Source organism: Podarcis cretensis (assembly GCF_951804945.1).
Source record: "Podarcis cretensis genome assembly, chromosome: 4".
NCBI lineage: Eukaryota > Metazoa > Chordata > Lepidosauria > Squamata > Lacertidae > Podarcis > Podarcis cretensis.
Genome location: NC_137173.1, coordinates 98,488,981 through 98,516,707, shown reverse-complemented (window position 1 = coordinate 98,516,707; position 27,727 = coordinate 98,488,981). Strand labels below are relative to the sequence as shown.

The 27,727-nt window shown below is 39.4% G+C and overlaps 1 protein-coding gene across 1 annotated transcript in view; it reads left to right on the top strand.

Annotated features, from left to right (window-relative positions):
• Nucleotides 1-27,727, top strand: part of PIBF1 (progesterone immunomodulatory binding factor 1) — a 92,301-nt gene that overhangs the window by 5,590 nt on the left and 58,984 nt on the right. The window contains exons 5-10 of the mRNA XM_079972638.1: nucleotides 1,871-1,990; nucleotides 5,998-6,131; nucleotides 6,613-6,721; nucleotides 8,350-8,531; nucleotides 9,996-10,121; nucleotides 23,775-23,873. Of these exons, the coding sequence (XP_079828764.1) occupies nucleotides 1,871-1,990; nucleotides 5,998-6,131; nucleotides 6,613-6,721; nucleotides 8,350-8,531; nucleotides 9,996-10,121; nucleotides 23,775-23,873 (770 nt within the window). The remainder of the gene's footprint in view (nucleotides 1-1,870; nucleotides 1,991-5,997; nucleotides 6,132-6,612; nucleotides 6,722-8,349; nucleotides 8,532-9,995; nucleotides 10,122-23,774; nucleotides 23,874-27,727) is intronic.

The following is a 27,727-nucleotide window of genomic DNA, read 5'->3' as shown; positions in this document are numbered from 1 at the left end:
CATGAATTTGACAGAAGAAGATTTGTGCTGGAGAGTAAGAGTGGAATTTTAGAAGCTCTTGTTTAAACCCCCCCAGACCCGGGAGTGTCCTGTATGTGAGCTGGAGAAAAAGGAACAAGGAGTTTGACAGCTGTCAAAGGAGCTGTCAAACGGGCAGTGAAAGTTAAAAATCTTATTATTTAACACCTTTCTGGACTAAATTTGTTATATTTAAATTAAAGTGGTTGGGAACAAAGTAGTGAAATAATAAAGTAACGGACTGTTGGGAAAAGACTATTAAGTAACCAGAATCCCCCTAGGGGAAACATTGAAACACTACAATGGCTGCAGATGGAAAATTACAGGCAGAGATAGAAAGAATGTTTTTTCTCGTGGGAAAGTTGCAGGAGCAGACTACGGCTATGAGTAAACAATTTATAACCTTGAACTCTAAAATAAGTGACTCTGCTGAATGCACAATGGACTTGACCAGGAAAAAATCTGCAGCTGAATTAGAAGAGACAACTTCGGAACAGGAGGAGAGGGAACAAGGGCCAGTACAGATGGAGAGTACCAACCAGAAGCCTACATTGTCAGAACATAAAGAAGAAGACCTTTGGATTACAAATCTGCGAGAGATGCGAAAGAGGAGGGAGGAAGCCCCTGGAACACTTGGAATATTTGAATTTAAAAGAAGCAAGAAATATGATTGGGGCTTCCTCTTTGAGTATGGATTAGCTGACCTTTCGCAGCAGCTGGTACCAAGTACTTTGGATGGAAGAAAATCTGATGAGACTGAGCTAGAACTCCTTCGAGACCCGATGACCAACAAAGAGGGCTACCAACAAAATCAGCAGAGAGAGACTGACAGAGATTTAAAGGCCTCAGATGTGAGGAATCCAGGCTAAAAACTGTTTTTGTGGACATGGGGACATTGGGAAGGGACAGAAACTGGGGCGGGGGGGGGGAAGAATTTTTTAAAAAATGTTTATGACCTTTGTGTTTGATTATTATGACCTATTTTTAAGATAAAAGGGAAATTCGTGGAAGGAATTTGAGTCGACCTTAGAAAAGGATTTAATATTTATAAGAAAACTGGATAAGTAAAATTTGGCCAAGTAATAAGAATTAAGTATTTCTTTAAAAATATATATATATATTAATAATATGTAAAGGATGAGAGATATGAACTTGCTGAGCTAATTTAATTGAATTAGGATGTATGAAGGGGGGGTGGGGGGAGGTCAAGAACTGGGGTTAGGAAAGTAAGGATATGAAACTTTATATGTGTTGTCTTGGTCTGTGTGTGTGTGTCTGTGTTTATAAAATGTGAAAACTCAATAAAAATTTTATAAAAAAAAAAATGAAACATGGGAGCTGAAATATTGCCTCTGAACTTTGGGCCACCTAATTAATTATCGCCTCATGATAGACACCTATTATCAGTAGGTAGATGTAAGAAGCGCCTGAAATTCATTCTAACTTTTGTCATTTTGTCTCTAGATAGTCCTGTAGATTTTTGATAAAATATCGTATGGAATTCTAAGGGTATATGTTTTAAGTTAATCTAGGAGTCCCTGGTTTAAGAAAATGTTTTTAGGATCTCAATTCTGAGGCCTTGATAAGAATAGAATAGAAATGCTTTATTGTGCATTTTTATACTTAATAAAAGCATTTAGAAGTTTGAAGGTGAATTTACCAGCATTAATTGTGTGGTTGTATAGTGCTTAGTGTATTTTAAATGTGTACTTTATTTTATTCATGCAGATTAAAAAAATGGTTTGCCAAAAAGCTCACAATTGAAATGAAGTCAAGGTGAAGAAGGAAGTGGGTATAAAATATTCTTTTACACTGTAGAGTAATAATTATGTTTATGCTTCATGCATTTCAGATTATATTTTACGAAGCAGTACATCCTTTAAAAAAGGAGCTAAATGAACTACAGGTAAAGAAGGATGTAGCATCTGAAGAACTGAATGATTACAAATCTCAGTTGAAACACTTGATGGAGGTTTGTATGCCATTTGTTTAAAAAAACAAACCTATTTTGTTCTGAAGCAGAAATAGCAACCTGTTCAGTGGGATTTACTGCCAGCTAAGACTGCAGTCTTAACCCTGCTTACCTGGGAGTTAGCCCCATTGAATTCAGTAGGATTTACTTGTGAGTGAACGTGGCTAGGATTGTACTTTTTGTGTGCATAAGACTGGAGGTTTAATCTCCTGGGCTTGTCTTGCAGTATAAACCTGGCTCTGTTGGTCTGTTTTTCCCAGTGGGTGTTACAGGTTTAAAATGTCTGATGCAGCTCTTTTCAGGGAGAGTTTCTCAGGTACTAGAGCAAAGGTGAGTGTTTAGTAGAATGGCTGCTCTCTCTTTTATGAATCTAATAATATCTTTATAATGCAGTAAGGTATCTTCCTGGAAAACATTTAGTAAAAAAGAAATATTGACCAAGCAATAAGATTCCATTTGGGCCAGTTGTTCAAAATGCAGGATGTGAACTTGAAAGTTATACAGAATTCTTCTTCAAGTTAGATGCTCATGGAAAATTAAAAATAGATATTTCTTTACCAGTACATGGTAGTATGCTGTGTTTAGTTTCAAGATGGAGAAAATGAGTTGTTTGTTAAAGCAAGCTCAACGGTCAAGTTTCAGGTCACACAAAGCCCTTTTGCACTAAGATGGGATCAGAAATGGTTTCATGAGGATTACAACAGGCTGAAACTCCCTAGATTTCAACATTGTCTCAACAACTGTTTCTCAGTGTTGGGTGACAATGGCTGTACTTTATTCTACTTAAAGTTTAATAAGCACTTTCGTGAGCCAATGAATACATTATACAAACACACACAATGACAAATGACAACATGAAATTCCAAAGCAACTCATAACTTGCTGCAGACTTCTGATCTATGTCTAAGATGAATCTTCAATAAATAAAATGTCTTGAGAGACAGATGCAGAAATTATTAAATGTGGACATTTCCTATTTCTTACCACTTGGTGTCAGTATCAACTCAGCAGTAAACAATCCCTGGAGATAAAAGAAATTGATACCTGAGAATGCTAATCAGAGAAAGTAGAGGGTAGTGAGCATTTGAGTGTTTGGGTTTCTCTGGCAAGAGAATACAAATGAAATCAATCAGCTTTCACAGTGATGAGAATTAGGACCAATTCCCAAAGTATTCTTTGCTCTAGCCAAGCACGCCCTCCTAAAATATATTTTCTTAGATTATGTATCTGTTAAAAGAATGTACTAAACCAGGTTGATCTCCTCAATGTTTTTTCTTCTTTGGGGCTCATCCATAACCTGAAAGAAAAAACCTGAATATTGAAAATAAGACAGTTTTAAGTCTGGCTCTCTGGTAACTAGAAAAAAAGGATTCTATAAGTATTTGAGGAGAAAGTTTATTTTATCCTGTATTTTAATAGGAAGATAGGTATAGCTGATCCCCAGAAGAAAAGTGATACCCAAAACACATTGGGGCTATTATGCTTCATTCTTTATTTTCTTGGGGTTATTAAACCTCTAAGCAAGGCCTTAGAGCATCTTCTTATGAAGAAAGGCTGAGTTGGGAACACAGTAGGTTTGTAAAAGTGTAAATGGCTCAAGAGAAGAGGGGGGATTTCTCTCTCTAATTCTCATCTAAGTTGAATTGCAGGGGGTTCAGTTCCGATAAATGTATTACTGGTACATACAGATACACACGTAGCACTACTTCAGAATAGACTCTCTTGTCTATTATCTCATTATCCTTAAAGGAACTCCTGTGAAACTATCAGAAAAACTGTAAGGGTCTTTCAAGTATTGCAAGCCTGTCACATTTGTTCAAACTTGTTGTGACTAGCCAGTTTTGCAGCACTTAGACTTGGAGAACCTTGCCTTATAAGGAAAATGAAAAAGAAGTATAAAACAACTAGTTTTTCAGGGCTTAATAAATCCACCTGCTTTAGTAGTGATTCATCTACCTCGACAGGTGGAAAATTGTATACTTAGCTATAAGCGTAAATAGCGTGTTGTGACACCAGTGGATTTTTTAAAAAATGCTGGTTGCAGACTTTTTAAGTTCAATACTGTCACACGCACTTGCCCCAAATCACTAAAGTTTAGTCCTCTGCATTTGGCCTGTGAGACCATTTCAACCAAGCCACACCCACCTGCCCTACAGCTGACATCGTATATGACGTCAGATGCAGGGCTCGTAAAGTCTTGTCTCAGGTAAAAGAGGTGTGTGCCTGAAAAATGCTCCACAAGGGACTCTGAAAGACTGGCGGTCAACCAATAGTTGGTCTTGTAGAATGCTCTGAAAGGCGCTTTTGAGACTGTGCTCTACATGGTTGGATTTCAAACTGCCTCACGGGGAGTGGGAAGAGATAAAAGATTTAGCTATTAGCTACTAGTGGTCCAATTCAATTCCCCATCACTACCCAGAACAAGGTAAAAGAATGCATAGAATAGCTGAACTGATGGTGATGATGGGGTGCAAGGAAAACAATACATTGAAATCTGGAGCACCCAGTGGATTTATGCTATGTACAGAGCCAACTTTTTGATATAGTTGGAGAAATTACTTTAAACCACCTTGCTGGTAGCATGGGGAGTTGTTGACATTGTGAAGATGATAGAGATATGTCTCTAAAAATTCAAGAAAAAGCACAATAATTTAAACAACTTTAGACGTTGCTAAACCATATTCATAAGATCCGATTAATTTAAAAATGGCAAGGATGATACAAAGATAACATAAAGAAATTGATGGGAGCTCGTTTTACAAACTCCTGTAGCAAGTGTACAGGATCACTGTACATCCTTCCAAAGAAAGTGTTTATTGTGCAGTGAAAAACTCGAGTGGTAATGTTTAGCAGAAATAACATACAACTGGATTTAGTGAAAGAATGGGAAACTCAGATTGATCTCTATAATGGAATGTGCCAGGCAAAAACTTACCATTTTACTGAGGCATTTGGCCTTTAGGTTGAAATATTTTAAAGTATTTGTGGTCTCTTTTGGTAAGCCAGGATCTGCTAGACCTGTCTTTTAATGGTATAGCTATTTTTTAAGGTATGTGTTGATTGTGTTCATGGTAATGTGCTTTAGCATTTCCACTTGCCTCATTTAGGATAGTAATAGATTTGTCTGCATTGGTAGATGGGCGGGGTATAAATAATAAAATATTATTATTATTTATTATTATTGGTATGAACTCTCTGCGTGCCTGTCGTAGCTATAAAGATCTAGAAACTATGTTAGCAGTAATGCTAATGGAGGTATTTTTATGGATGTTATATCTGATGCAAACTTGGTGTGGCTAGTTGTCTCCTTATTTAGACTTTCAGAAAGGACTTCTGTCTTAGTGAGAAGGTATTAGATACAGAGAAACACTGGCAGAAGGGTGTTGGTAAAAGGTGATTTCCTGCCTCCTCCCAAGGCCACGAGAACCAATAGATTGGGGCGGCTGTAGCATAGATGGCTGAGGAAGAAAGGAAATAAAAGGGGCAACCACAGAAGGAGCCTCCATCCGATTCTCCCCATCCTGCTCAGCCCCCTGTGCCACAACATATCACATTCAGCAGGTTTGGGGGCCAAGGGAGGAAAGCAGGAAAGTCACTTTCCACTTGCTTTTCTGCTGCCTTATCTCAAGATGGAATCCAATGTAATACACTCCTGTCTTTGTAATTAACAAAATGGTCTTTCTAACCTATTGTCTGAAGAACCAGGACTTTTTTGCAGTCCAGAGTTCCAGCACATCTTTTGTGTGTTTCTGCAAAGCTCAACAACTTTGGTTCCGGCATCTCTTTTTGTAGAAAAAAAAGCCCTGCGAAAAACCATGTATCAACTTCTGGAACCATGCCCTATGGCAACCCCCTTTTTAAACTGACAGAGTTTGTAAGACAATTGATCAAAGGGGGAATTAAAAATGCCAAGGGCTGTGGCCGAACACTTTTGTGTGTGTGGTATATTTCTCTGAATCCCAGCCTCTATTTTCACATTAAATAGTGGTGTGGTGTTTATTTTGCAGAACTATGAAGCAGAGCGAAGAAATCGGTCAGAACTAGAAGTCAGGTGTCAGCGTTTAACACTTGAACTAGCTGATACAAAGCAAATGATTCATCAAGGAGATTATAGACAAGAGAATTACGATAAAGTAAAAGCGTAAGTGTGTCTTTAGTAAAGAAAATTATAGAAGGAGCTCTCATATTGCCTTGGATCAAAGGTAATGGGTTATATCCAATGTTGCCTGTGAATAAGGAGAATGTTCCAATAAGTATCTTGTCTTGTACTGGGGCTACTTCGAACATGTTTGGAACTATAAAACATGAGAATGAGTGTATCAACCAGGGAGCTTTGCAAGGCTTTTGCAGATTGTTGCTGCGTTACACAAGCATGGGAAAGTGATGACACTGCATTTTGCAATGTGAAACGATATGAAAGCGCAGGGAAAACGAGATTCTTGGACTCAGCAGGGTCCAAATTAATGTACACAAGACTTACTGTAACTTAATTTGGGCTCCTGATGAAAGAATATCTGAAGGACTGTTGATGTTAGATTTGCACAGGAAGCATAGATTACAAAAGCAGTCAAGGGTTTGAGGGGGACATTATTTTACAGTACTCTCATTTTTCCCCCCAACAGTGAGCGTGATGCATTTGAACATGATTTTTCAGAGCTTCGAAGAAAATACGAAATATTAGAAGTATCACACAAAGCACTAACCAAAGAAAGAAATGATTTATCAAAAGAGGTGAGATCTTCATATCTAATTTGACCTTTATCCGAAATATTTATTCAAAATGTACTAAGGCCCAAATTAGAATTTTCTCCCCCCCCCTTTTTTTACACTTATATTTGATATATACCTGGAGTAGTTTACTGCAGGCACCCCCAAACTCGACCCTTCAGATTTTTGGGACTACAACTCCCATCATCCCTCACTAACAGGACCAGTGGTCTGAGATGATGGGAATTGTAGTCCCAAAACATCTGGAGGGCCGAGTTTGGGGGTGCCTGGTCTACGGAGTTTGGATCTTTATGGTACAACAAACTGCTTGTCAATCCAGTTCATGAGCTAGGCATCCCTTCTTTGCCAATCTCTTTACAAATACTAACTGCCTGAAACTCCACCAGCCATCCTTTGGCACGTAGCTTTCTTTGATTCTGCCTTTTAGGAGTACCATCTGTATTTTAACAGTGTTATCATTGTTCATGATTTAGATACCTCCTTCTTTTGTCACCTCTTTGCAGTCACACTTAATAGGTTCTGTGCCTACCCAGAACCACATTTGGGAAACTCGGAGAGTGGAAAGATGTGTTTCCTTCTTTGGTATTTCTTGAATATCTGAGATTCACCAAATAGTGCTGTTTCTATAGAATGGATAAGGGAGATGCAAAGGAATCTATTTGAATTCCATCATTTCACTGCTGAAATCTATATATCAAGGGGGGGAAGCATGTGGGCGAGGGGAAGAACAAAGAGACACTCAACTGCAAAACATAATAAAATGTATACATTTTGATTATAATTTGTGTATAGGCAAATTATTTGTATATAATTTTGTGTATAAATGATACTTTTTAAGACTTGGAATGGGTCATACAGTGGTACCTTGGTTTAAGAACAGCTTAGTTTATGAACAACTTGGATTAAGAACGCTGCAAACCCGGAAGTAGGTGTTTTGGTTTGTCAATTTTGCCTTGGAAGCAGAACATGTTCCGCTTCCTGTTGAGTGTGTTCCATTTGTAAACTGAGTCCCCCGCTTCTATGGGAAAGCACATCTTGGTTTAAGAACGCTTTGGTTTAAGAATGGACTTCCAGAATGGATTAAGTTCGTAAACCAAGGTACCACTGTATGTATAAATTACATTGTACTGCATGCAGGGATAAACAGTGTGCTGCCACAGCAATATATATACCTAAAGAGCAAGGAATGAGTACAAATGCAAATCTAGGTTGTTCAGTTAAGAGAAGTGTGTCATCCGTTGCAATGAGGAGATTCAGAATTGCATCTTGTTTTCTTAAACCACCCTGGAAGCTCTGTTAAATATAAATATTCACAGTGGTGCTCAGCTAAGTCATACAGAGTTGAGCAATTGAAATCAGGGGGTGGTAGTCAACTAAGTTTTACTCAGAATAGACCCGTTAAATTTAATGGAATAATTTAGTTGTGCTCATTTATTTCAGAGAGTCGACTCTGAGTAACCCTTTGTTGAATACTACTCAGTGACCTTGCATCCAACAGTTTCAGTGGATCCACCCTGAGTGTGACTAACATCTATAAATCTTTTAAATAAAATAAGAAAAAACTCTAACCTGGGAGGTGGGGGTTGTACTGCAGACTGCCTGATTTTATCATAGCTATTTTGTATATAAAGGTTGCAGCTCTACAGCAGTCTGTTACCTTACTGCAAAAAGATAAGGATTACCTCAACCGTCAAAACATGGAGCTTAATGTTCGCTGTGCTCATGAAGAAGATCGCCTTGAAAGGCTTCAGGTTCAGCTAGAAGATGCTAAGAAGGCCAGAGAAGAAATTTATGAGAAATATGTCACATCCAGGTACACAGTTCTGTTAATTCATTCAACAAATGATTCATGGCAGTAGACTATAGTTGGGTTGGACAAAATTATTTACAGTAAACATAATGTTTTTGGTCAGTTGATCAGATTTCCCCAGAAACAATCAGTTGAAATCAAATTATGTTGTAGTGTTCTCAGGTTTTAGTTTCTACATACAGAAAAATCTTAAAGCAGCTGTGAGACCTTTATAAAACTTAAAACAATAATTTTACATTATCACTAGAGGATTTACAGTCAGAAATTAAGCCTGTTAATATTTTCCTCAGGTTGCACTATATTACTAAAACTAAGACTACAGTGGTACCTCTGGATGTGAACGGGATCTGTTCCGGAGCCCCGTTCACATCCTGAAGCAAACGCAAACCGCGTCCACGCGTGTGCAGGTCGTGATTCACCACTTCCACACATGCGCATGACGTCATTTTGAGCGTCTGTGCATGCGCGAGCGGTGAAACCTGGAAGTAACGCACTCAATTACTTCCGTGTCATTGCGGAGTGCAACCCGAAAATGCTCAACCGAAATCTACTTCAACCCAAGATATGACTATATTATGATGCCTTTAATATTTGATTAAACAATCCAGTCTAGTTTAAAAAATCTCCAAGTAGCTTAAGATCAGTGATACTATAATGTTTTATTTTGCATCGTTAGTAGTAAAGCTCCTGTGGACTTATTTGCAGTTCTATAGCATGTCACCAACATCAATACAAAATAACTTACATATGAAAGGGAATATTTGTGAATTCTGAACGAGTATAGGTTCAGTTGGTAACAACATACAGTGGTGCCTCGCAAGACGAAAATAATCCGTTCCGTGAGTCTCTTCGTCTAGCGGTTTTTTCGTCTTGCGAAGCATCCCTATTAGTGGATTAGCGCTATTAGCGGCTTAGCGGCTATTAGCGGCTTAGCGGCTTAGAAAAAGGGGGGGGAAGGAAAAAAACTTGCAAGACTCGCAAGACGAAAACGTCTTGCGAAGCAAGCCCATAGGGAAATTCGTCTTGTGAAGCGCCTTGAAAAACGGAAAACCCTTTCGTCTAGCGGGTTTTTCGTCTTGCGAGGCATTCGTCTTGCGGGGCACCACTGTATATGCAGGAATCTGCTACTGCTTAAGGGATGGCAACTCTTCTTATCATTTTAGCTAGTAGCTGAGCTCAGGCTCAGGTTGGCAATAGGCCAAAAGGAAGACGTATATAACAGAGCAGCTCTTTTTATCTAGGAGTAAAAAAGCAATGATTCTTCTCAGTCGGTGAGATCCAACATCACATTTTCTTCAGAGGGTGCCCCCCCAGCCCAACCTTGGAAGCAGAATGGGAAGTCCTGGTTGCACAAGCAGAAGGCCACTGTTTGATAAATCTTACTGGGTGATAAGCAACTCAAAAGGGATAATACAAAGAAAGCTGCAGAATTTTTTTTAACTTGCTTTTTTTTTTTTTTTAATAAAGAGACCATTACAAAACAGAATATGAAAACAAACTGCATAATGAATTGGAACAAATAAGGCAGAAGACATCTCAAGAAATACAACAGCTTCGAACAGCTACAAAGGAAATGTATGAACGTGAAAACAGGTGGGTAACTACTTTTAGAAATAATGGAACATAAAAACAAATAAGGAAGGAAAATACCTTGCATTTGGTTCCTGATAATTCTGAAACACATTTTCGATCCTCATTTTTACTCATTACTATGGCTTCTCGAAGCTACCAACATGAGCTTGACCAAACTGCGGGAGGCAGTGGAAGACAGGAGTGCCTGGCGTGCTCTGGTCCATGGATCACGAAGAGTCGGACACGACTAAACGACTAAACAACAACAACATGGCTTCTCTCTGTGCCAGCATTGGTCTAGAATGCACCCAGAAGAGGCTATGTTGTGGATTTGTCTCCCGTGACCCTCATTTCTAATGAGGCACACTGCAACAGTTCTCACACCAAAATATTTTTAATTGGAATAGCAAAAGCAACCTTCTGTTTCATTCACATGTAAGACAGATCATGCTGTATCATTAATGAGCCACAATGAGCGTTCGGCTCATTTTTAGAAGTCTTACTTTCTGTCACTCCTTGTTACCTTCAAAATCCTTTTTCTAAAATCCCTCTTTTTGACAGTGGTGGCAGAGCTAATGGAAGTTTAGTTCAGAACACGATGCTGCCTCTGTGAGAGAATATGATCAAACTCTTCTATATAATAATCAGGTTCTTATGTGTGTGCATCGTTACTGAAATATGAACATACAAATTATGACAGGTAGTAATTCAAAGAGAATGCAACAGGTTTGTGCAATCAACTGCATTTGCATGGAAGAAAGTTTTAGGTTTTAAATAGCCTTATGTTGACTTGTGAAAGCTAAAGAACAGATGCGTAGTATTTAGTCCTCATTTCCCTTCTTCTTCTCTACCATCAGTCAGGTAAATTATACCAACTACTTATTGCATCAGTGGGGTTAACAGAAAGCTTTGCTTCCCATGTACAGACTTGTATTGTGTTACATAAAACAGCTTTAAGGTCTGTTTGTTTATGGAGGTTTGACAGATGTAAAAATGTTTGCATGCAAAATAGCTAAAAATATTGGTCTGGAACCAGTTGGCAGAAATTTTGTTCTTCATCTTGAAGTTATGGTTTCTTTACTGCCAATTCCTGAATGTCTTTATGATATAAAAGAACATTTGTGAATAAGAATCTTGAAAACAATGCTTTATTTTTATCCCTGTTGGGACAAAAAGGGTGTGGTAAGCCAGTGAATCATTATATTTCTGTTCTTAAACTCACACACGTTTTTTGTTGTTTAATGTAGCTATGTGCTTTGAAAATTTGTATCGTGTTATGAAACTCAAAGCAGGTTGTGCTTGTAGGCCTCTGAAGTGACTATCAAAGCTGCCACACTATAGTTGTTCAACTCTTACACACCATTCCTAAACCTGCTAACTGGAAAACAAATGTGATTGAAAACTGTGAGTTACATTTACATAGACGCATTCTAGATTGGGGTGTTAATCATTCTGTCTCTGCTTATTTCCAGCACTTCTCTACATAGTGCTTCTCTAGAAAAATACTCACTCTATTTTTCCACAACCCAACACAGTGGTGCCTCGCAAGATGAAATTAATCCGTTCCATGAGGCTCTTCCTATAGCGGTTTTTTCGTCTTGCAAAGCAAGCCCATTGACAGCTTAGCGGATTAGCGCTATTAGCAGTTTAGCGACTTTCAGCGATCAGCTGTTAAGCGGCTTATCAGCGGATCAGCTGATAAGCGGCTTAGCGGCTTAGGAAAAGGGGGGGAAGGGGGAAAAACCCGCAGGAACTCGCAAGACATTTTCGTCTTGCAAAGCAAGCCCATAGGGAAATTCGTTTTGCAAAGCGCCTCCAAAACGGAAAACCCTTTCGTCTAGCGGGTTTTCTGTCTTGCGAGGCGTTCATCTTGCGGGGCACCACTGTACACTGCTGCAACATGCAATCCTTAGGCCGCATAATTAAGTTCGGATGCTTGGCAAATGTCAACTTTTGCAGAGCTGGAACTTGCTTTTAACCCAACTTGCAACATTCTGTACTCTTCATCTACCACCACCACCCCATCTCAAAAAGAGCAACGGCAACAAATACAATGGCAATAAAATGGTGGAGGCTACATTAATGGGACCAGAAGGAAATAATGGCACATTGTTACAGGCTAGAGTTCTAGGGCTGCCTAGCCTACAGCTACTGGGTTCCCTCCACTTGGAAGGACAATCACACAAGCATACTGACAGAACTCTTGGTTGGGTTAACTTTGAACAAGGGCTATGGTTTTCCTTGTTGATGGCAGCAGGTTAAATTTAATTGAGAAGGAGTGGAGCATGATTCACACAAGGTACAGTGGAGATGTAACAGGGCCCTGAGGAGACAGGTGCTTCTGACACAAACAGAGGCAAGCAAAACTGAGGAGAAGAAAAGGCACTAAGACAACTGGGGAGGGAGAAACCACAGGAACTCTCTTCTCCCTGACTAAGGCACATGAAGACACAATGACACAATGCACAGACAAAAGAACAGGATATGGTGTTTGAAAGATCTGCTTCAAGCAGGAAACTGACTCCAGAGGAGGGAGACAGAACAACTCCTTTGGAGTGACAATGCTTCCCGCTTTTGAATGCTAGGGGGGACACAATCCCACTTGTAGGCATCTTAGCGCCCAGTCAGAAACACCTTTCAGGTAAGACTAGCAGTCCCATTTCCAGCACCAGTTTTGAAGTAATGAGGTGACTTTCATACAAACAGACTTTCAAATTACATACATGAGCTTGCAGGTTGATTGCAAGTCAATCAACTCAAGGAACAACAGTTTTCTGCATTGAAAACAACAGATCTAGTGACATAAGCTGAGGTGCACTTTAGCCCCCCCAAAAAGAACATGCTCTTGAGAAAGTAGCTGCTATGGATCAATATCTTTACATAGCAGTTCAAGGATGTAGCAGAAGAGTCTTCAACTCCTTTAGAAGCTGCACGAATCATTTTATCAGTACATGATCTTTAAAGAAAAGTGTTTGGTTCTTTGCAACTATAGCTTTTGCAAGAATAGCTAGAATAAATCCCTTGCAAACAGTATTCCCAGCTAAAGTAATATTTCACTTTGTATCATTTTGTAAGCCTTTTCTGACAGGCCTGTGTTACCTTTTCAGCCAGTCTCAGGACAGTCAGCATCTAATACAATATGAATAGATAGAAAAATCCTTATTTACACTCAACCCATCATACTGTCGCCAGTTAAAGTAGACTTGACTGGGCAAGATTACCTAATGATGTAACTCAGTATCAGGCAGCTTCATATGTTCATAAAACATATGCAAAACACTCAACATCATGCTGCTGCAGAAAAATGGGCAAAATGATTAAAGGAAGGCAAGAGAAAAAGCTCACTGCTTTTTGAGGAAAGAAGGAGGAACCCAGAAAGTTTGTCTCCTTAGCATCTTAGCATTACATATATTTGTGTAAGATACAGAGTGTTTTGCTGACATAAAACCATATGTGTTAGATCCTTTTCCAAGGATAATATAAGATCCCTTTTTCTGGTTTGAGGCAAAGCAAATTTCTCTCAAGGGATAGTTGTAACATCCCATGCAGTGTTCTTGAAGATGCCTCTGGGCTTATAAATGTTGCATTGATAAATGTTGCATTGAGCCATTTTACGCATTACAAAACAGCAAACCTAGAATTGACACTGAGTGCAAAGGCATTATTGGCACCCTACTGAGTGTTACATGTTTGCAAATAACTGTTTGTTGCATTCAATGTTCCTTACTTTGCATTTAAAATACTTTAAAGTGTACACTTAGAAAATGTGATGTGTGAATCAGTCCTAATAAGATTAAGAATCAGAGTAGGGTGTACACCTAAAAATTTACACAAATGCACCTGAAGTGACTTGGAGGATACATATTTGATTGTTTATTTACTGAATGCTCTGCTGTTCTATTTATTTATTTATTTGTTGCTGGAAATATACGAATCAGCCTTGTCACAGTGGAAAGTGTTCCTCAGTTGCATCTCACTTGATATTTTTGAATCCCTTTGTGTTTTGTTTTTAGTTTCCCTGTTTCTTGTTGCTGTTGTTCACTGGCTTAGTTGTAGTTTTCCCATTATTATTATTATTTGGCAGATGAGCACACACCATTATTCAAAGAAAGTAAAAACAGACCTAACCATCTATAACTTTTGACCATAAAATGTTTTCCTCTGAGAATTCATTTTATTTTTTAGATACAGACCATTTTAAAATGGCAAATGGTTAGGAAAATTCCCCTCATGAAATGGCATTTGAAGGCCTGTACAACATTTGTACATAAGGCAACAGAGTCTGACTTTTTCATCTTGTAGTAGTTTCATAAATCTGCACCACTTTAAATTTTCTGTTTTAAAGTAAGGGATGTTAATAGTGAAAATCAGTGAGGCGGTGTTTGGGATGAGGGTGAACACCCCCCCAATCATGGCCAGTGGTCAGGGATGATGCAATAAAACATCTGGGGGGGGGTGCCAGAATGGAGAAGGTGGATCTATTTTATTTATTTATTTATATATATATATATATATATATATATATATATATATATATATATATATATTAAAATTTTTAAACATAAATGCAGAAATAAAAAACAATGAAACATATATCATAACATATTTTCTTAGCTTCATTGGACTCCCTCACGTCTCCCGCTCCCACTTGCATCATTGTCAATTCTTACCCGCAATTTATCATCTTGTTTACATTCTTGTATCCCATTCATTTAAAATATAATCTAATATTTCTCCCAAAGGTTTATGTTTTTTCCTCAATCTCACTTGTCATCCTAATTCCATCTAGTTTAGTGGTGCTCATTTATTTATGATCTAGCATCTTTCTTAACATTCAACCAAATTACAATGCTTTTTTAAATAAATCTTAAATTTCTTCCAGTCTTCTTCAACTTTCTCTTCTCCCAGGTCTCGGATTCTGCCGGTCATCTCGGCTAGTTCCATATAGTCTATCAGCTGCATCTGCCACTCTTCCAGTGTGGGTAGATCTTGGGTTTTCCAGTGCTTAGCGATAAGTATCCTTGCTGCTGTTGTTGCATACATAAAAAATGTTTGGTCCTTCCTTAACACCTTCTGGCCGATAATACCCAAAAGGAAGGCCTCTGGTTTCTTAGTGAAGGTATACTTAAATACCTTTTTCAGCTCATTATATATCATTTCCTAGAAAGCCTTCACTCTAGGGCAAGTCCACCAGAGGTGAAAGAATGTTCCTTCATTTTCTTTACATTTCCAACATTTATTATCAGACAAATGGTATATTTTGGCAAGTTTAACTGGGGTCATGTACCATCTATATATCATTTTCATTACATTTTCCTTCAAAGCATTACATGCAGTGAAGTTCAACCCAATGGTCCACAACCTTTCCCAGTCCTCAAACATAATGTTGTGCCCAATGTCCTGTGTCCACTTTATCATAGCCGATTTAACCATTTCATCTTGTGTATTCCATTTTAACAGCAAGTTATACATTCTTGAGAGTACCTTAGTCTTAGGCTCTAACAGTTCTGTTTCCAACTTCGATTTCTCCACCTGGAACCCTAACTTTTTGTCATTTTTAAAAACTTCTTTAATCTGAGCGTAGTGTAACCAGTCTCGCACTTTATCCTTCATTTTCTCCAAACTCTGCAATTTCCAATTGTCTCCATCTTTTTCTAGTATTTCCCAATATTTTGGCCATTTGGCCTCCATATTGGGTCTTTTTCGGGCCTTAGCTTCCAGCGGTGAAAGCCACCTTGGAGTTTTATTTTCCAATAAGTCTTTATATTTTGTCCAGACATTAAACACTGCTTTTCTGACAATATGATTCTTAAAGGCCTTATTGATCTTAACCTTGTCATACCATAAGTATGCATGCCAACCAAAAGCATTGTTAAAACCTTCCAGATCCAGAACGTCAGTGTCCTCGAGAAGTAGCCAATCTTTTAGCCAGCAGAAAGCTGCGGCCTCATAGTACAACTTTAGGTCTGGCAGCGCAAAGCCCCCTCTTTCTTTCGCATCAGTTAATATCTTAAACTTAATTCTGGGCTTTTTGCCCTGCCAGACAAACTTAGGGATGTCTCTCTGCCACTTCCGGAAGCACTCCATCTTGTCCACAATCTGTAGTGTTTGAAACAAAAACAACATTTTTGGCAATACATTCATCTTAATAGCAGCAATTCGGCCTAACAAAGAAAGTTTCAATTTTGTCCAACTGTCTAAGTCTCTTTTAATTTCAGACCAACATTTTTCATAGTTATCCTTAAAATGACTCAGATTTTTTGCTGTTATGTTTACCCCTAGGTACTTTACTTTTTTAACCACAGTTAGTTCTGTCTCTCTCTCTGAAACCGTTCTGACTCTGTATCTGTCAAATTTTTTCCCAGCACCTTAGTTTTCTGTTTGTTTAATTTAAATCCCGCCACCCGACCAAAGTCTTGAATCAATTGTAACACTCTTTTCGTACTAGATTCTGGCTCCTGCAGGGTCAAGACTAGGTCATCTGCAAAAGCTTTAAGTTTGTATTGTTTCGCTCCGACCTGGATTCCTTCCACCAACCGGTCCCCTCTGATCATATTCAAGAGCACCTCCAGAACCGAAATAAATAGCAGAGGGGAAATGGGGCAGCCTTGTCGTGTTCCTTTTTCAATTTTAAACTCTTCTGTAACCACATTGTTAACTATCAATTTAGCTTTTTGTTCTGAATATATTGCATCAATCCCATTCTCAAAACCCCGTCCCACTCCCATTTCTTTTAAATTTCCCTTCATAAATTTCCAAGAGATATTGTCAAAGGCCTTCTCCGCACCTATAAAAATTAACACTGCTTTTGTATTTATGTCTGTTTGCAAAAGTTCCAAAATGTCAATGATATTCCTTGTGTTAGCAAACAGGTGTCTACCTGGGAGAAAGCCTGCCTGGTCTTTATGAATTACTTCATTTAATACTTTTTTGAGTCTACTTGCCAAAACGTCTGCATATATTTTGTAATCCACATTTAAAAGGGAGATGGGACAATAGTTCTTAAGTTGTGTCTTTTCAGCTTCCGATTTTGGTATCAATGTGATAAAAGCTTCTTTCCACGATTCCGGCGCCTTCTTCCCCTCCATAATTTCATTGCTGACCTCCATCAGTGGTTGTATCAGATAGTCTTTTAATGTCTTGTAGTACTTGGAGGTCAGCCCATCTGGCCCTGGGGATTTGCCCAATTGCATGTTCTGAATGGCTTGTTCAATCTCTTGTCGTGTTATTTTGCAATTCAGGATTGATCTATTTTCTTGTGACAATTTTGTTAGTCCATTTTTTTCCAAAAATTGTTTAATCTCAACCTCATCTTGCGGCCCTTGAGTATATAATCTTTTGAAATATCTCTGGAAGCACTTTCTGATCTCCACAGGGTTCTGAATATTTCTTCCTTCAATTTCTAAATTTGTGACTGTATTTAGTTTTTGTCTCCTCTTCAACTGCCAAGCTAGCAGTTTCCCACATTTATTTGCCGATTCAAAAGTTTTTTGTTTCATTAATTTAATCTTCCACTCTATTTCCTGGTTTATCAATTTAGAGTATTGTGCTTGATGAAGTTTGATTTCTCTCAGGGTCGGCTGTGACTTTGGATTTGATCTTAACTTCTTCTCCAGTTCTTTGATTTTCTCCAATATCTTGTCTTTCCTCTCATTTTGTATCCTTTTCTTTACAGCATTCTGTTGTATCAAGAACCCCCTCATTACACCCTTAGTTGCGTCCCAGATAGTTCTTTTTTCCACCGTAGTGTTCATGTTTATCTCAAAATAGTCCTTCAAGGCTTTTTGGGCCTTCTCAACAATCTCCTGATCTCTAAACAAATTGTCATTCATCTTCCATCTAAAGGAGCCGGTTGGTAGTAGTGTCATGTCCATCTTCGTTGCATTATGGTCGGAGCAGGTCTTTGGGCAGATTTCCACCTTTCTGACCTTGGGTGCCAGACCTCTAGTTATCCATATTTGGTCGATTCTTGTCCAAGTCAGCTGGGCTTCAGAGAAAAATGTTCCCTCTCTTCCCAAGGGGTTCTTCGTTCTCCAAATGTCAATTAAGTCCATATTGTCTGTCATTTCAAAAAAAGTCTTTGGTAGTCTGCCGTCCTTTGTAACATTTTGGCTTTGTGACTTATCCATGTTAGTTGATACGACCCCGTTCATATCTCCCATCATAATGATGTTGTCATAGTCCAGATAATCCAGCATTGTCTCATGCAACTTCTTGTAAAATTCCGATTTCCCTTCATTTGGTGCATAGATTCCTAATAACAAAATCTTCTCTCCTTGATGTTGTATCTCAATTGCTAAAATTCTTCCATGTTCATCTTTAAATAAGAATTTGGGTGACAGGCTCTCTTTTGCATATATCACCACGCCTCTCTTCTTTACTCTGTCCGAAGATATAAATTCCTGGCCAAGTCTTTTGTTTATTAACACTTTTCTGTGGAGCCTAGTCACATGTGTTTCTTGTAGGCAAATGATATCCAATTGTTCCTTTTTTAATATGTGAAAAATTTTCCTCCTTTTTTCCGGGATGTTACAGCCATTTATATTCCAACTCAAGAGTTGCAGAGACATCCTGAATTAGTCTGATTATTTTCCTGGGGGTGGTGTCTTGTTCACTAGATCTTCAGGTTCCGAGGGTGCAGGTACCGCTGGTGCTCCAGGCCCAGAGGGTAATTCAATTCCCTTTTGAAGGTCCTCTCCGTATGCGGTCAAAAATTTATCTCTGTCTTCCAATGTTCTGATTTTAACCTTCTTCCCTCTAAAAGTGAAAGATACTCCTTGGGGAAATTCCCACCTGAAGATAATTGAGTTGCTCCTCAACAATTTGACCAGTTCAAGATAGTCAGATCTAAGATCCAACAGTTGTTTAGGGATGTCCTTGTAAATTTCAATTCTTCTATCCGAAATGTCCAGTGACTTTCCGTAGTGTAGGCCCAAAATCTTATCCCTTTCCTCCTTTGATCTCAATGTTATCAAACAGTCTCTGGGCTTCTCTTTCTTTACAAGTCTTCCAAGCCTGAAGGCTGATATGATTTTAAAGTCCTTTTCCTCTAAATTCCAAAACTTGGAGAACTCTTTAGTCAGGAACTCAGCTAAGTTGCCTTCTTCCGCTTCTGGTATCGACCTTATCCTAAGGTTACTCTCCCGGTTCCGCAGTTCTGTCATGGAAAGGTAGGTCTGGTGTTCACCTACTTGTTTGCTGAGTGGTCTTACCTCTTGTTCCAAATTTCCCAGTCTTTGGCTAGTATCCTCAGCCAATTTCCGATTTTCTGCCGTGGCCTCCGTCAGTTCTCCAATTGCTTGTACGTTCTGTGATACTTGTCCAGTTAATCTATTTAAACATTCTGTGTTTTGATCAATTTTAGCTGTTTGCTCATTAGCTTTCTTATCCAGAGATTCTACTCTCTTGTCCAAAGATTCCAGTTTTTCGTAGATTTTCTCTAAAATAGAAGCAGTTGCTCCTGAGGCCATATCTTCCAGTTGTAATTGCTCAGTTTCTCCCTCCCCTGCTTGTGGCCGAGAAGCAGCTTCTTCTTCTGAAGGCAGAGTAGGTACAGATGATCTGAGAGGCTGCGGTTAAAGTTGTTAAAGTTGTTTGTCTAGTTTTTGGTCCCTTTTTTCTTGCGCCACTCATTCCAGAGTTATCTAAAAGTCAAGGTCAAGCTGAGTTGTTCCCATGAGAAAACAACAGCCCAGATGGTAACAGTCAAACAGGAGGCCGGGAAAGGAAAGTAAAATAATGTCACTGCTGTAAATCCCGAATCCTCTAGGGGGAGCATAAAATGTCTTTAGGGAAGAGATCAATTCTGGTAAAATTGCTAAAATCAAGTTTAAAGTCCCGGAACCTTCAATAGCAGGTTTTAAGCAGAGTTAGTATTAACAGCCACATTGTTTCAAATAGTGCAAACTGGTATTTCAAATGATGCTTCAAAGTAGCAAGTCCAAACTCCCTCAGATTGTTGCAATTTTTAATTCAAAGTAACCAAATCTCTAGACTGACAGCTCAGTTACTCAGGCAGCTCCAGAACCTGGGTTTCTTACTCAAATTATATTTCCGATAGAAGAAAGGTATCACGATGCAAGTAAAGAACATAAAATCAAGTGCTTAAAGTCCTTATTTTGCTTACAAAAAAGTTCAGCGGTTGCTCAGATCGATTAAGTTAAAAATTCTTTCTTTGCCTCCACTCCTTCAGCTCTTTGCTTTGAAGTTCAGTGACAGCGGAAGACGGACTTCCTGTTTTACGTCGCTCCACTTTCAGCCAAATTCAATAATTTTTAGTCTCAAATTTTGTAAAGTCCTCTTTACTCACGGATTGTTGCTTTTCCAAATCAGAAGTTTCAGGAAAAGAGGTCAGCGCTCACCAGCAGCAGCAGCGCGGCTTCACTCCGTAGCTTGCGAAACGACCCACAGCGCCGCTACCCCCCTCCCCGCTCCGGAGCCCCTTACGGGGTTCCTTCAACGTTTCAGGGGTTGCTTCTGGCGCCCGCCGGGTCCCGAGACCACAGGCTTTTGCTGCCTGTGGGTTTCCGACGTGGGTCGCCGCTTCGCCGTAGCGGACGACCCGTTTCCCATGGAGCTTCCTCTTCACAGAAGGAAGAGGACCGCCATTGCTGTTCGCGCCGCCTCCGGAAGGTGGATCTAAAACATAATTGTCATGAAATGTTTCATTTGATTATTATTTTACACGATGACATCTACATACCACATCAGAATAAACAGCATTCGCATGAAATATTTACCACATGACAATGATATGGTAAAGTCACTTTGTGAAGCAGCACCCACATCAAAAAGTAATGTGAGAATTGAGCCTAGTGTTTCAAGCTTAAAAGCCTTATAGCTAAATGAGAGCTGCTTTTTGATCTAAAAATAGCAATTGTTAATGCAGCATTTCTCCTCCTCAAAAGAAACAATGAAACTTCAAAGGTGAAATCTCTGTACAACTGCCACGTTAAAACACATATTCATAAAATAGGTGAATATTTGATATTATGAGCATAAATTTAATATAGGAGCTAGGCCTTAACAAAGTTTGGGTCTCAAATTAGGAAGAACTAAAAATAGTAGGGCTGTGATACAAATATTTTAGCATGAAAGGGGTTTTTCAGTAGCTTTGATAAGCTTTACCATTTCATTCTGGGAACAGTATGTTCTTCAATCAGCCAATCAAATTTGGCAGTGTGATGGCATCACGGAAAACAAGTGAAGTTTATTCTGATTGAGGGTAATTCATTCTGAATTGCATTGCCCTCACTCTGAATTAGGTCTAGTAGCCACTTTCAACCAATCAGCACTATAGTCTCAGAATATGAGTCTAGCTGGCACCCGAGTGAGTAAGGGGATTGCAATTGTATTATTATTACCTAGTCTTGAGGGGGGGTATTTAGTTATCAGGCAAGGGTACAAGCCATCAAACACCAAAATGGTACCACAGTGGTATACATTAAAATAAGTACCACAATCCTAAACAAAGCAAAAACGCCTAATTGTTTATACCGTCTAGAAAAATTGTTTATATTTTATTAGATCCTTGACAACCTATGTTGGTTGCCAATTTGACCTCAGTGGTGAGTGTGCTCCACAGGGCAGGGGTCACTGTACAGTGGTGCCCCGCAAGACGAACGCCTCGCAAGACGGAAAACCCGCTAGACGAAAGGGTTTTCCGTTTTGGAGCCGCTTCGCAAAATGAATTTCCCTATGGGCTTGCTTTGCAAGACGAAAATGTCTTGCGAGTTCCTGCGGGTTTTTTTCCCTTTTTCCCCCTTTTCCTAAGCCCTAAGCCGCTTATCAGCTGATCCGCTAAAAGCCGCTAAACCGCTAATAGCGCTAATCCGCTAAGCTGTCAATGGGCTTGCTTTGCAAGACGAAAAAACCGCTATACGAAGAGCCTCACGGAACGGATTAATTTCGTCTTGCGAGGCACCACTGTACTGAAATATGCAATCCAGAATACCATACAATGAACCTCAGGTCCATGTGACGCTACAGAGTTATAAAAAATGTCTAAAATTCACACACACACACACACACACACACACACCCCAATTCCAAGTCAGCCCTAGTAAATACAGAGTATATAAAAGGAAGTATCTGTTATATGTGGATTCATTTAAAGGAAAAAAACATTGTCTACCTGTACAAGGATTTCTATATCATAGGTCATATGCCATATTTTGTACAGTACAGTGGTACCTCGGGTTACATATGCTTCAGGTTACAGACTCCGCTAACCCAGAAATAGTGCTTCAGGTTCAGAACTTTGCTTCAGGATGAGAACAGAAATCGTGCTCCGGCGGCGCGGCAGCAACAGGAGGCCCCATTAGCTAAAGTGGTGCTTCAGGTTAAGAACAGTTTCAGGTTAAGTACGGACCTCCGGAACGAATTAAGTACTTAACCTGAGGTACCACTGTATAGATTGAAGTTGTCTACCGTATCTGCCTGTCTGGTTAGAGTTGTTCCAGCAAGGACTTGAGGAAAATGTGGTGATGGCCCCTGCCTTGGGTGGTTTTAAAAATATATTGGATATGTTCGCACATGATATCAGTGTATTATCAGTTGATGCTAATTATGTTAGGTAAATGGAACCTTCATATATATATTACACACAAACACACACATTTGACTCCAGAAAACAGGTTTCTTTCATACCTTAGCAAGAAAATGCTAGCCTAGTTGGACAAGGATGTGATCTGCACAGCAATTCCACATCTTTGGCCTCCTTTGCCCACTTGTGGCTTCACAGTACACTTGCTAGCCCCTGTTTGTGGTTTCTCTCCACCCTTCTTGCCCACAGTTTCCAACTATTTTACCATTTCCCTTTTTCATATAGCCTTCCTCCAGGTACTTCCTATCTATCCCCTATCCTTTATTGCTATAGTTCCCTGATGTTAACTTGTCTTATCTTGAAGACCTTACCATTCTGCTTCTCAGCTTTTAGATGCTAGGTCTTTCCAGTTACTACTACCAAAATCTCATTGCTTCCCTGTCCCTGAGCTCCTTGTGAGTTTCCTTTCCTACACCCCTGCAAAGTTCTGCTCTCTGACAGATCTGTTGCAATTGCACCTACCCTTTCAACAAGCCTTCTAAGTGGAGATCTTTAATCCCAGTTTGTATCTGCATTAGATTGGAATTGGTTTTTATATAAGTAATGAAGTTGTATGATTTTTATTGTTGATGGTGTTGTTAATCTTTTTGAGATATTTCATAGGAAGTGATTCATAAATGGAATTAATAAGCTAGTACAGTGGTACCTCGGGTTAAGTACTTAATTCGTTCCGGAGGTCCGTACTTAATCTGAAACTGTTCTTAACCTGAAGCACCACTTTAGCTAATAGGGCCTCGTGCTGCCGCCACGCGATTTCTGTTCTCATCCTGAAGCAAAGTTCTTAACCTGAGGTACTATTTCTGTGTTAGCGGAGTCTGTAACCTGAAGTGTATGTATCCTGAAGCGTATGTAACCCGAGGCACCACTGTATTCTATCTAAATACATACACAAGTTTCTATGAAATTTTGAGGGAATTGGTGGATGAAGAATGGAAAGAAAAATGTATGCACATAACCAGATTTTCCCCTGTTGGAGCTCAGTTACAGAAAAACTAGATCAGTACCATAACTTGTGAAAATATACTAGAGAATAAAAGGAACATTTACTCTGAAACACTTTTGAATTTCAGAAATTTAAGAGAAGCCAGAGATAATGCTGTGACTGAGAGAGAAAGAGCTATTGCAGCTGAAAAAGATGCTTTAGGAAAACATGAGCAGCTTTTAGAACAGTAAGTACGTTCACCTTTCGTTTTCCTTTCACATTTATTTAAAAAGAGACTTAAAACATTTGTACAAATAAAGTTGAGGTTTCTGGTTTCAAACTACTTGTTCAGAGGTGTCACTGTGCTTGACAGCTTGAGCTTTTCCTTTCACCCTGTCCAGGCTGTCATATTTAAATCTCTGACAAGCTAACTAGTGTAAATTGTTATTGGGAGCGAAGAATTGGAAAAGCCAAGTTTCTAGTAAACCATTTGAAAATTTAGCAGAAAAAAGTAAACTTCCCAACGAATGTATATTTGCCTGAACTGTAGTTTGGTAGTTGTTGTCTTTATTGGCATCTTGAATCCATTAGCAAAGATTAGAGATTTCCTTTGGCTCTCCGTGCTAAGCTGTGGAACATTCTGTTTATTGGCAATATGGACATTCTGTTAATTTGTCTGCATAACAACCTTTTTTAGGTAGTTAACTGCTGTCTCTGTCCCACTCTTTTAGTCATTCAACCTCATGGCTCCTTGTTCTTAGCTCCTTCAACCTTAGAGCCCCGTTTCTCACTCAGCTTGCCAGCTGGAAACTCTTACCAGATAGGAAGTCAGAAGTCACTTATTGCTTCATTCATAAGGCTGTTATATCAGTGTTACGATAAAATATGTGCTACAGCTTTTGACACAGCAGTCATGCTATTGAACACTTCTCTTCTCTTGAGAAAGAACTTGGCAGACAGTCTTGGTTTATTGTCGGTCATTTTCATATTTGTCATGAGATTTTCATAAGACTGCAAGTGTAGCATCTTTTATTACTAACATCACTTGGCTTTTGATGTGAAAGTAAATCCATTTTGAAATTTTATGACAGATGTTAATGACAGTTTTGTGCTTATGTGAAAGCTTTTTATATCAGTAAGCTTCTTTTTTTAAAGAATATATACTATGTTTTTGGTCTCTGGTCTCTTTCTAAAGTGTGACATGTCTTATTTGATTTTCTTGCATATAAAGCAGTAAAGAGTATAAATTAATGATTAGGATGTCTCAACTAAATTAGGTCAAAATAAAATTATGATATATAAGGTTGTTACTATATTATTAAACTTGAAATCAGCATTTCTGGGAAAGATGCTTATACGTACTTTGGTTTTTAGCAAATTGTCCATTAAAAAAAATATCTGTAGTCATTTTATCATTAAACAAAGCACTTCTGGATTAACCTTGTATTTTTGCTGACTTTTATCAAACATGTCCCACTCCTGCATGATCATGGGTCTTTGGGATACCTATGCTCTAAATTATTTTAAGATATGAATGTATGGGGAAAATGAAACAAGTTAGCAAACAATGGCTGACATCAATGACCACACAGTTGCACAATAGAAATCCCCTGGCGCATCACGACTTCCACTTTCTCCTTTCCTTCTTCCAGCACCCTTCCCCTGTGGCGCGAGCACACACACACACAAACAAACAAATCTGACCGGTGAGCTGGCTGCAGGGGAGCGAAGAAGAAGGAGAAGCCACATTGCATGAGCAAATACCACTTTGGAAACATTTTAAGCATGTGGTGCCTTCAAAATTACAGTGGGTGATATCAAAATCATACTCTTGAGTAGGCCTATTGAAATGGGTAAATTCTGAGAATGTCTAATGTTAAAGTAACCACCCGGTATTAGTGAAACAAATATTTTTTTTAAAAAAGCAAACTTTGCTCTGGTTCCTGCTTCTGCCACCTGCTGCTTACAAGGGAGTATATACCATTAAATTTTCTTCAGAGTGGATCATGCTTATTAATTTCAATGGGCCTAAAGGTAAAGGGACCCCTGACCATTAGGTCCAGTCGTGACCGACTCTGGGGTTGCGGCGCTCATCTCGCTTTACTGGCCAAGGGAGCCGGCGTACAGCTTCCGGGTCATGTGGCCAGCATTACTAAGCTGCTTCTGGCAAACCAGAGCAGCGCACGGAAACACCGTTATACCTTCCCGCCAGAGCGGTACCTATTTATCTACTTGCACTTTTGACATGCTTTCGAACTGCTAAGTTGACAGGAGCTGGGACCAAGGAATGGGAGCTCACCCCGTCGCGGGGATTCGAACCGCCAACCTTCTGATCGGCAAGTCCTAGGCTCTGTGGTTTAACCCACAGTGCCACCCACGTCCCTTTCAATGGGCCTACTCTGAGTGAAATCACCACCTGTCAGTCATCATAATGTCAGGTGGCATTATGCACAGCGCTTTCCAAATGTCGAACAATGCGCTGGTTGCTGGGCACTCGGGAGGCGCAGTGGAAGGAGGTTTTCAAGCCCTGTGCTTGGTGATTGGGAAGTGCTGAGCATAAAAGCCCTTTGCACAGCAAGTCCCAAACACTCAGTAGCTCCTTGAGTGTTTTGCATTTGCAAAGCACTGCTCAGTCAAAGTGCTGTCAGGTGTTTGGGAAATGCAGTTCAAAGTGCTTTGCAAGCCCTGCACTTCACGTTCACAAAGCCCTTGGGGAGCAGCGTGCAAGAGGCTTTTCAGGCACTATCGATTAATAGTGCCTGTGGTGCACCTTTTAGCCAACCTGCTCCCATGTAGAATGTCCGATATAGGAGGGGTGGATGTGACTAGGCTGAAACAGTCTCACGGGCTGTTGGTTCCCCATCCCCGATTTAAAAGAATGAAGCGGGAGGCATGAAATATTGTTGCAAGTTTGCTTCATTGATGAAGATAATTGATCTGTGGAAGATATGGAGGGGAGAGGGCAGAACCACAGGGAAAGGAAGTCTTAATTATTTTAAGCCATCCTGATTCAACGGGATTGGATGTAACATGCAGCCAAATCAATAAATAACATTTCTTTGTATGAGCACGTACTTGGGATGTTCAGGACTGATCAAAAAGACAAAAGTGTATTGTTGCTAACCAAGCCCTAGTTACCAATGTTGGTATAATCTGAAACTTCCAAACATATTTGTTTATACAAAGTATATGGAATGTTGCCTAGCCTGACTGGCAGTTAAGAAATGCCTCTGGCAAACCGTGTGATGAAGAGTGTAACTAACACCTAATTTTCTAGTCAGTGCAATTATTATAACTTAATTCTGGTGACTAATAAATCAGTTTCTTAGTCCAATACCTGTTTATAAAACAGAAACAAAATTAGCACCATAATTAAACAGTAAGTCTCCATATTTTAAAACTCAAACATAGATTTTAAAATCTGCTCTTTTTAGTTATAGAATCTTGTCTTTTTCTGAAGCAATTGATCGCTTACATCAGCCTGAAAAGCTGTGTTCTCTGTGCTTATGCAATTGCAAATACTATTGCTTAATGTGAATCACAAGTTCCAGAAAAGGAAAATATCTGTTGATGTAAGGTGTAAGGCAATGTAAGGCAAACACTAATTAGGAAAAATAAATTCTTAGCCAGCAAATCATTAATAGGAAACATACTACCCCAGAACCACCCCAAAAAGGCAATCCTAGGGTTGGGAGACTCTTGAGCAAGGTATGACACAGAGGGCTGCAGATGGGTGGGAGATCTGGTGTAAATCATGGGACCCCTTCCTCCTTTGTGCAACTGGAAGTGCTGTCCTGCATGCGCTAAACATGCTTCAATCCAAGCTGTTGACCACTTCATGAATTATCAAGCTCCATAATGTGTGTTCAGCTGTAGCTGTGCATTTAAACATGTATACTTTATAGGTTACAAATGTGTCACAGACCCCATCAAAAAGATGTAGCATTGTCATATGGAATATCTTCTTAGAACTTCAAAATACAGTGGACCCTCCGGATACGAACTTAATTTGTTCTGGGGGTCCTTACGTACCGCGAAAAGTCCACAACATGAGGCGCCGCTTCTGTGCACGGCACAATAGAGCACTTCTGCGCATTCGTG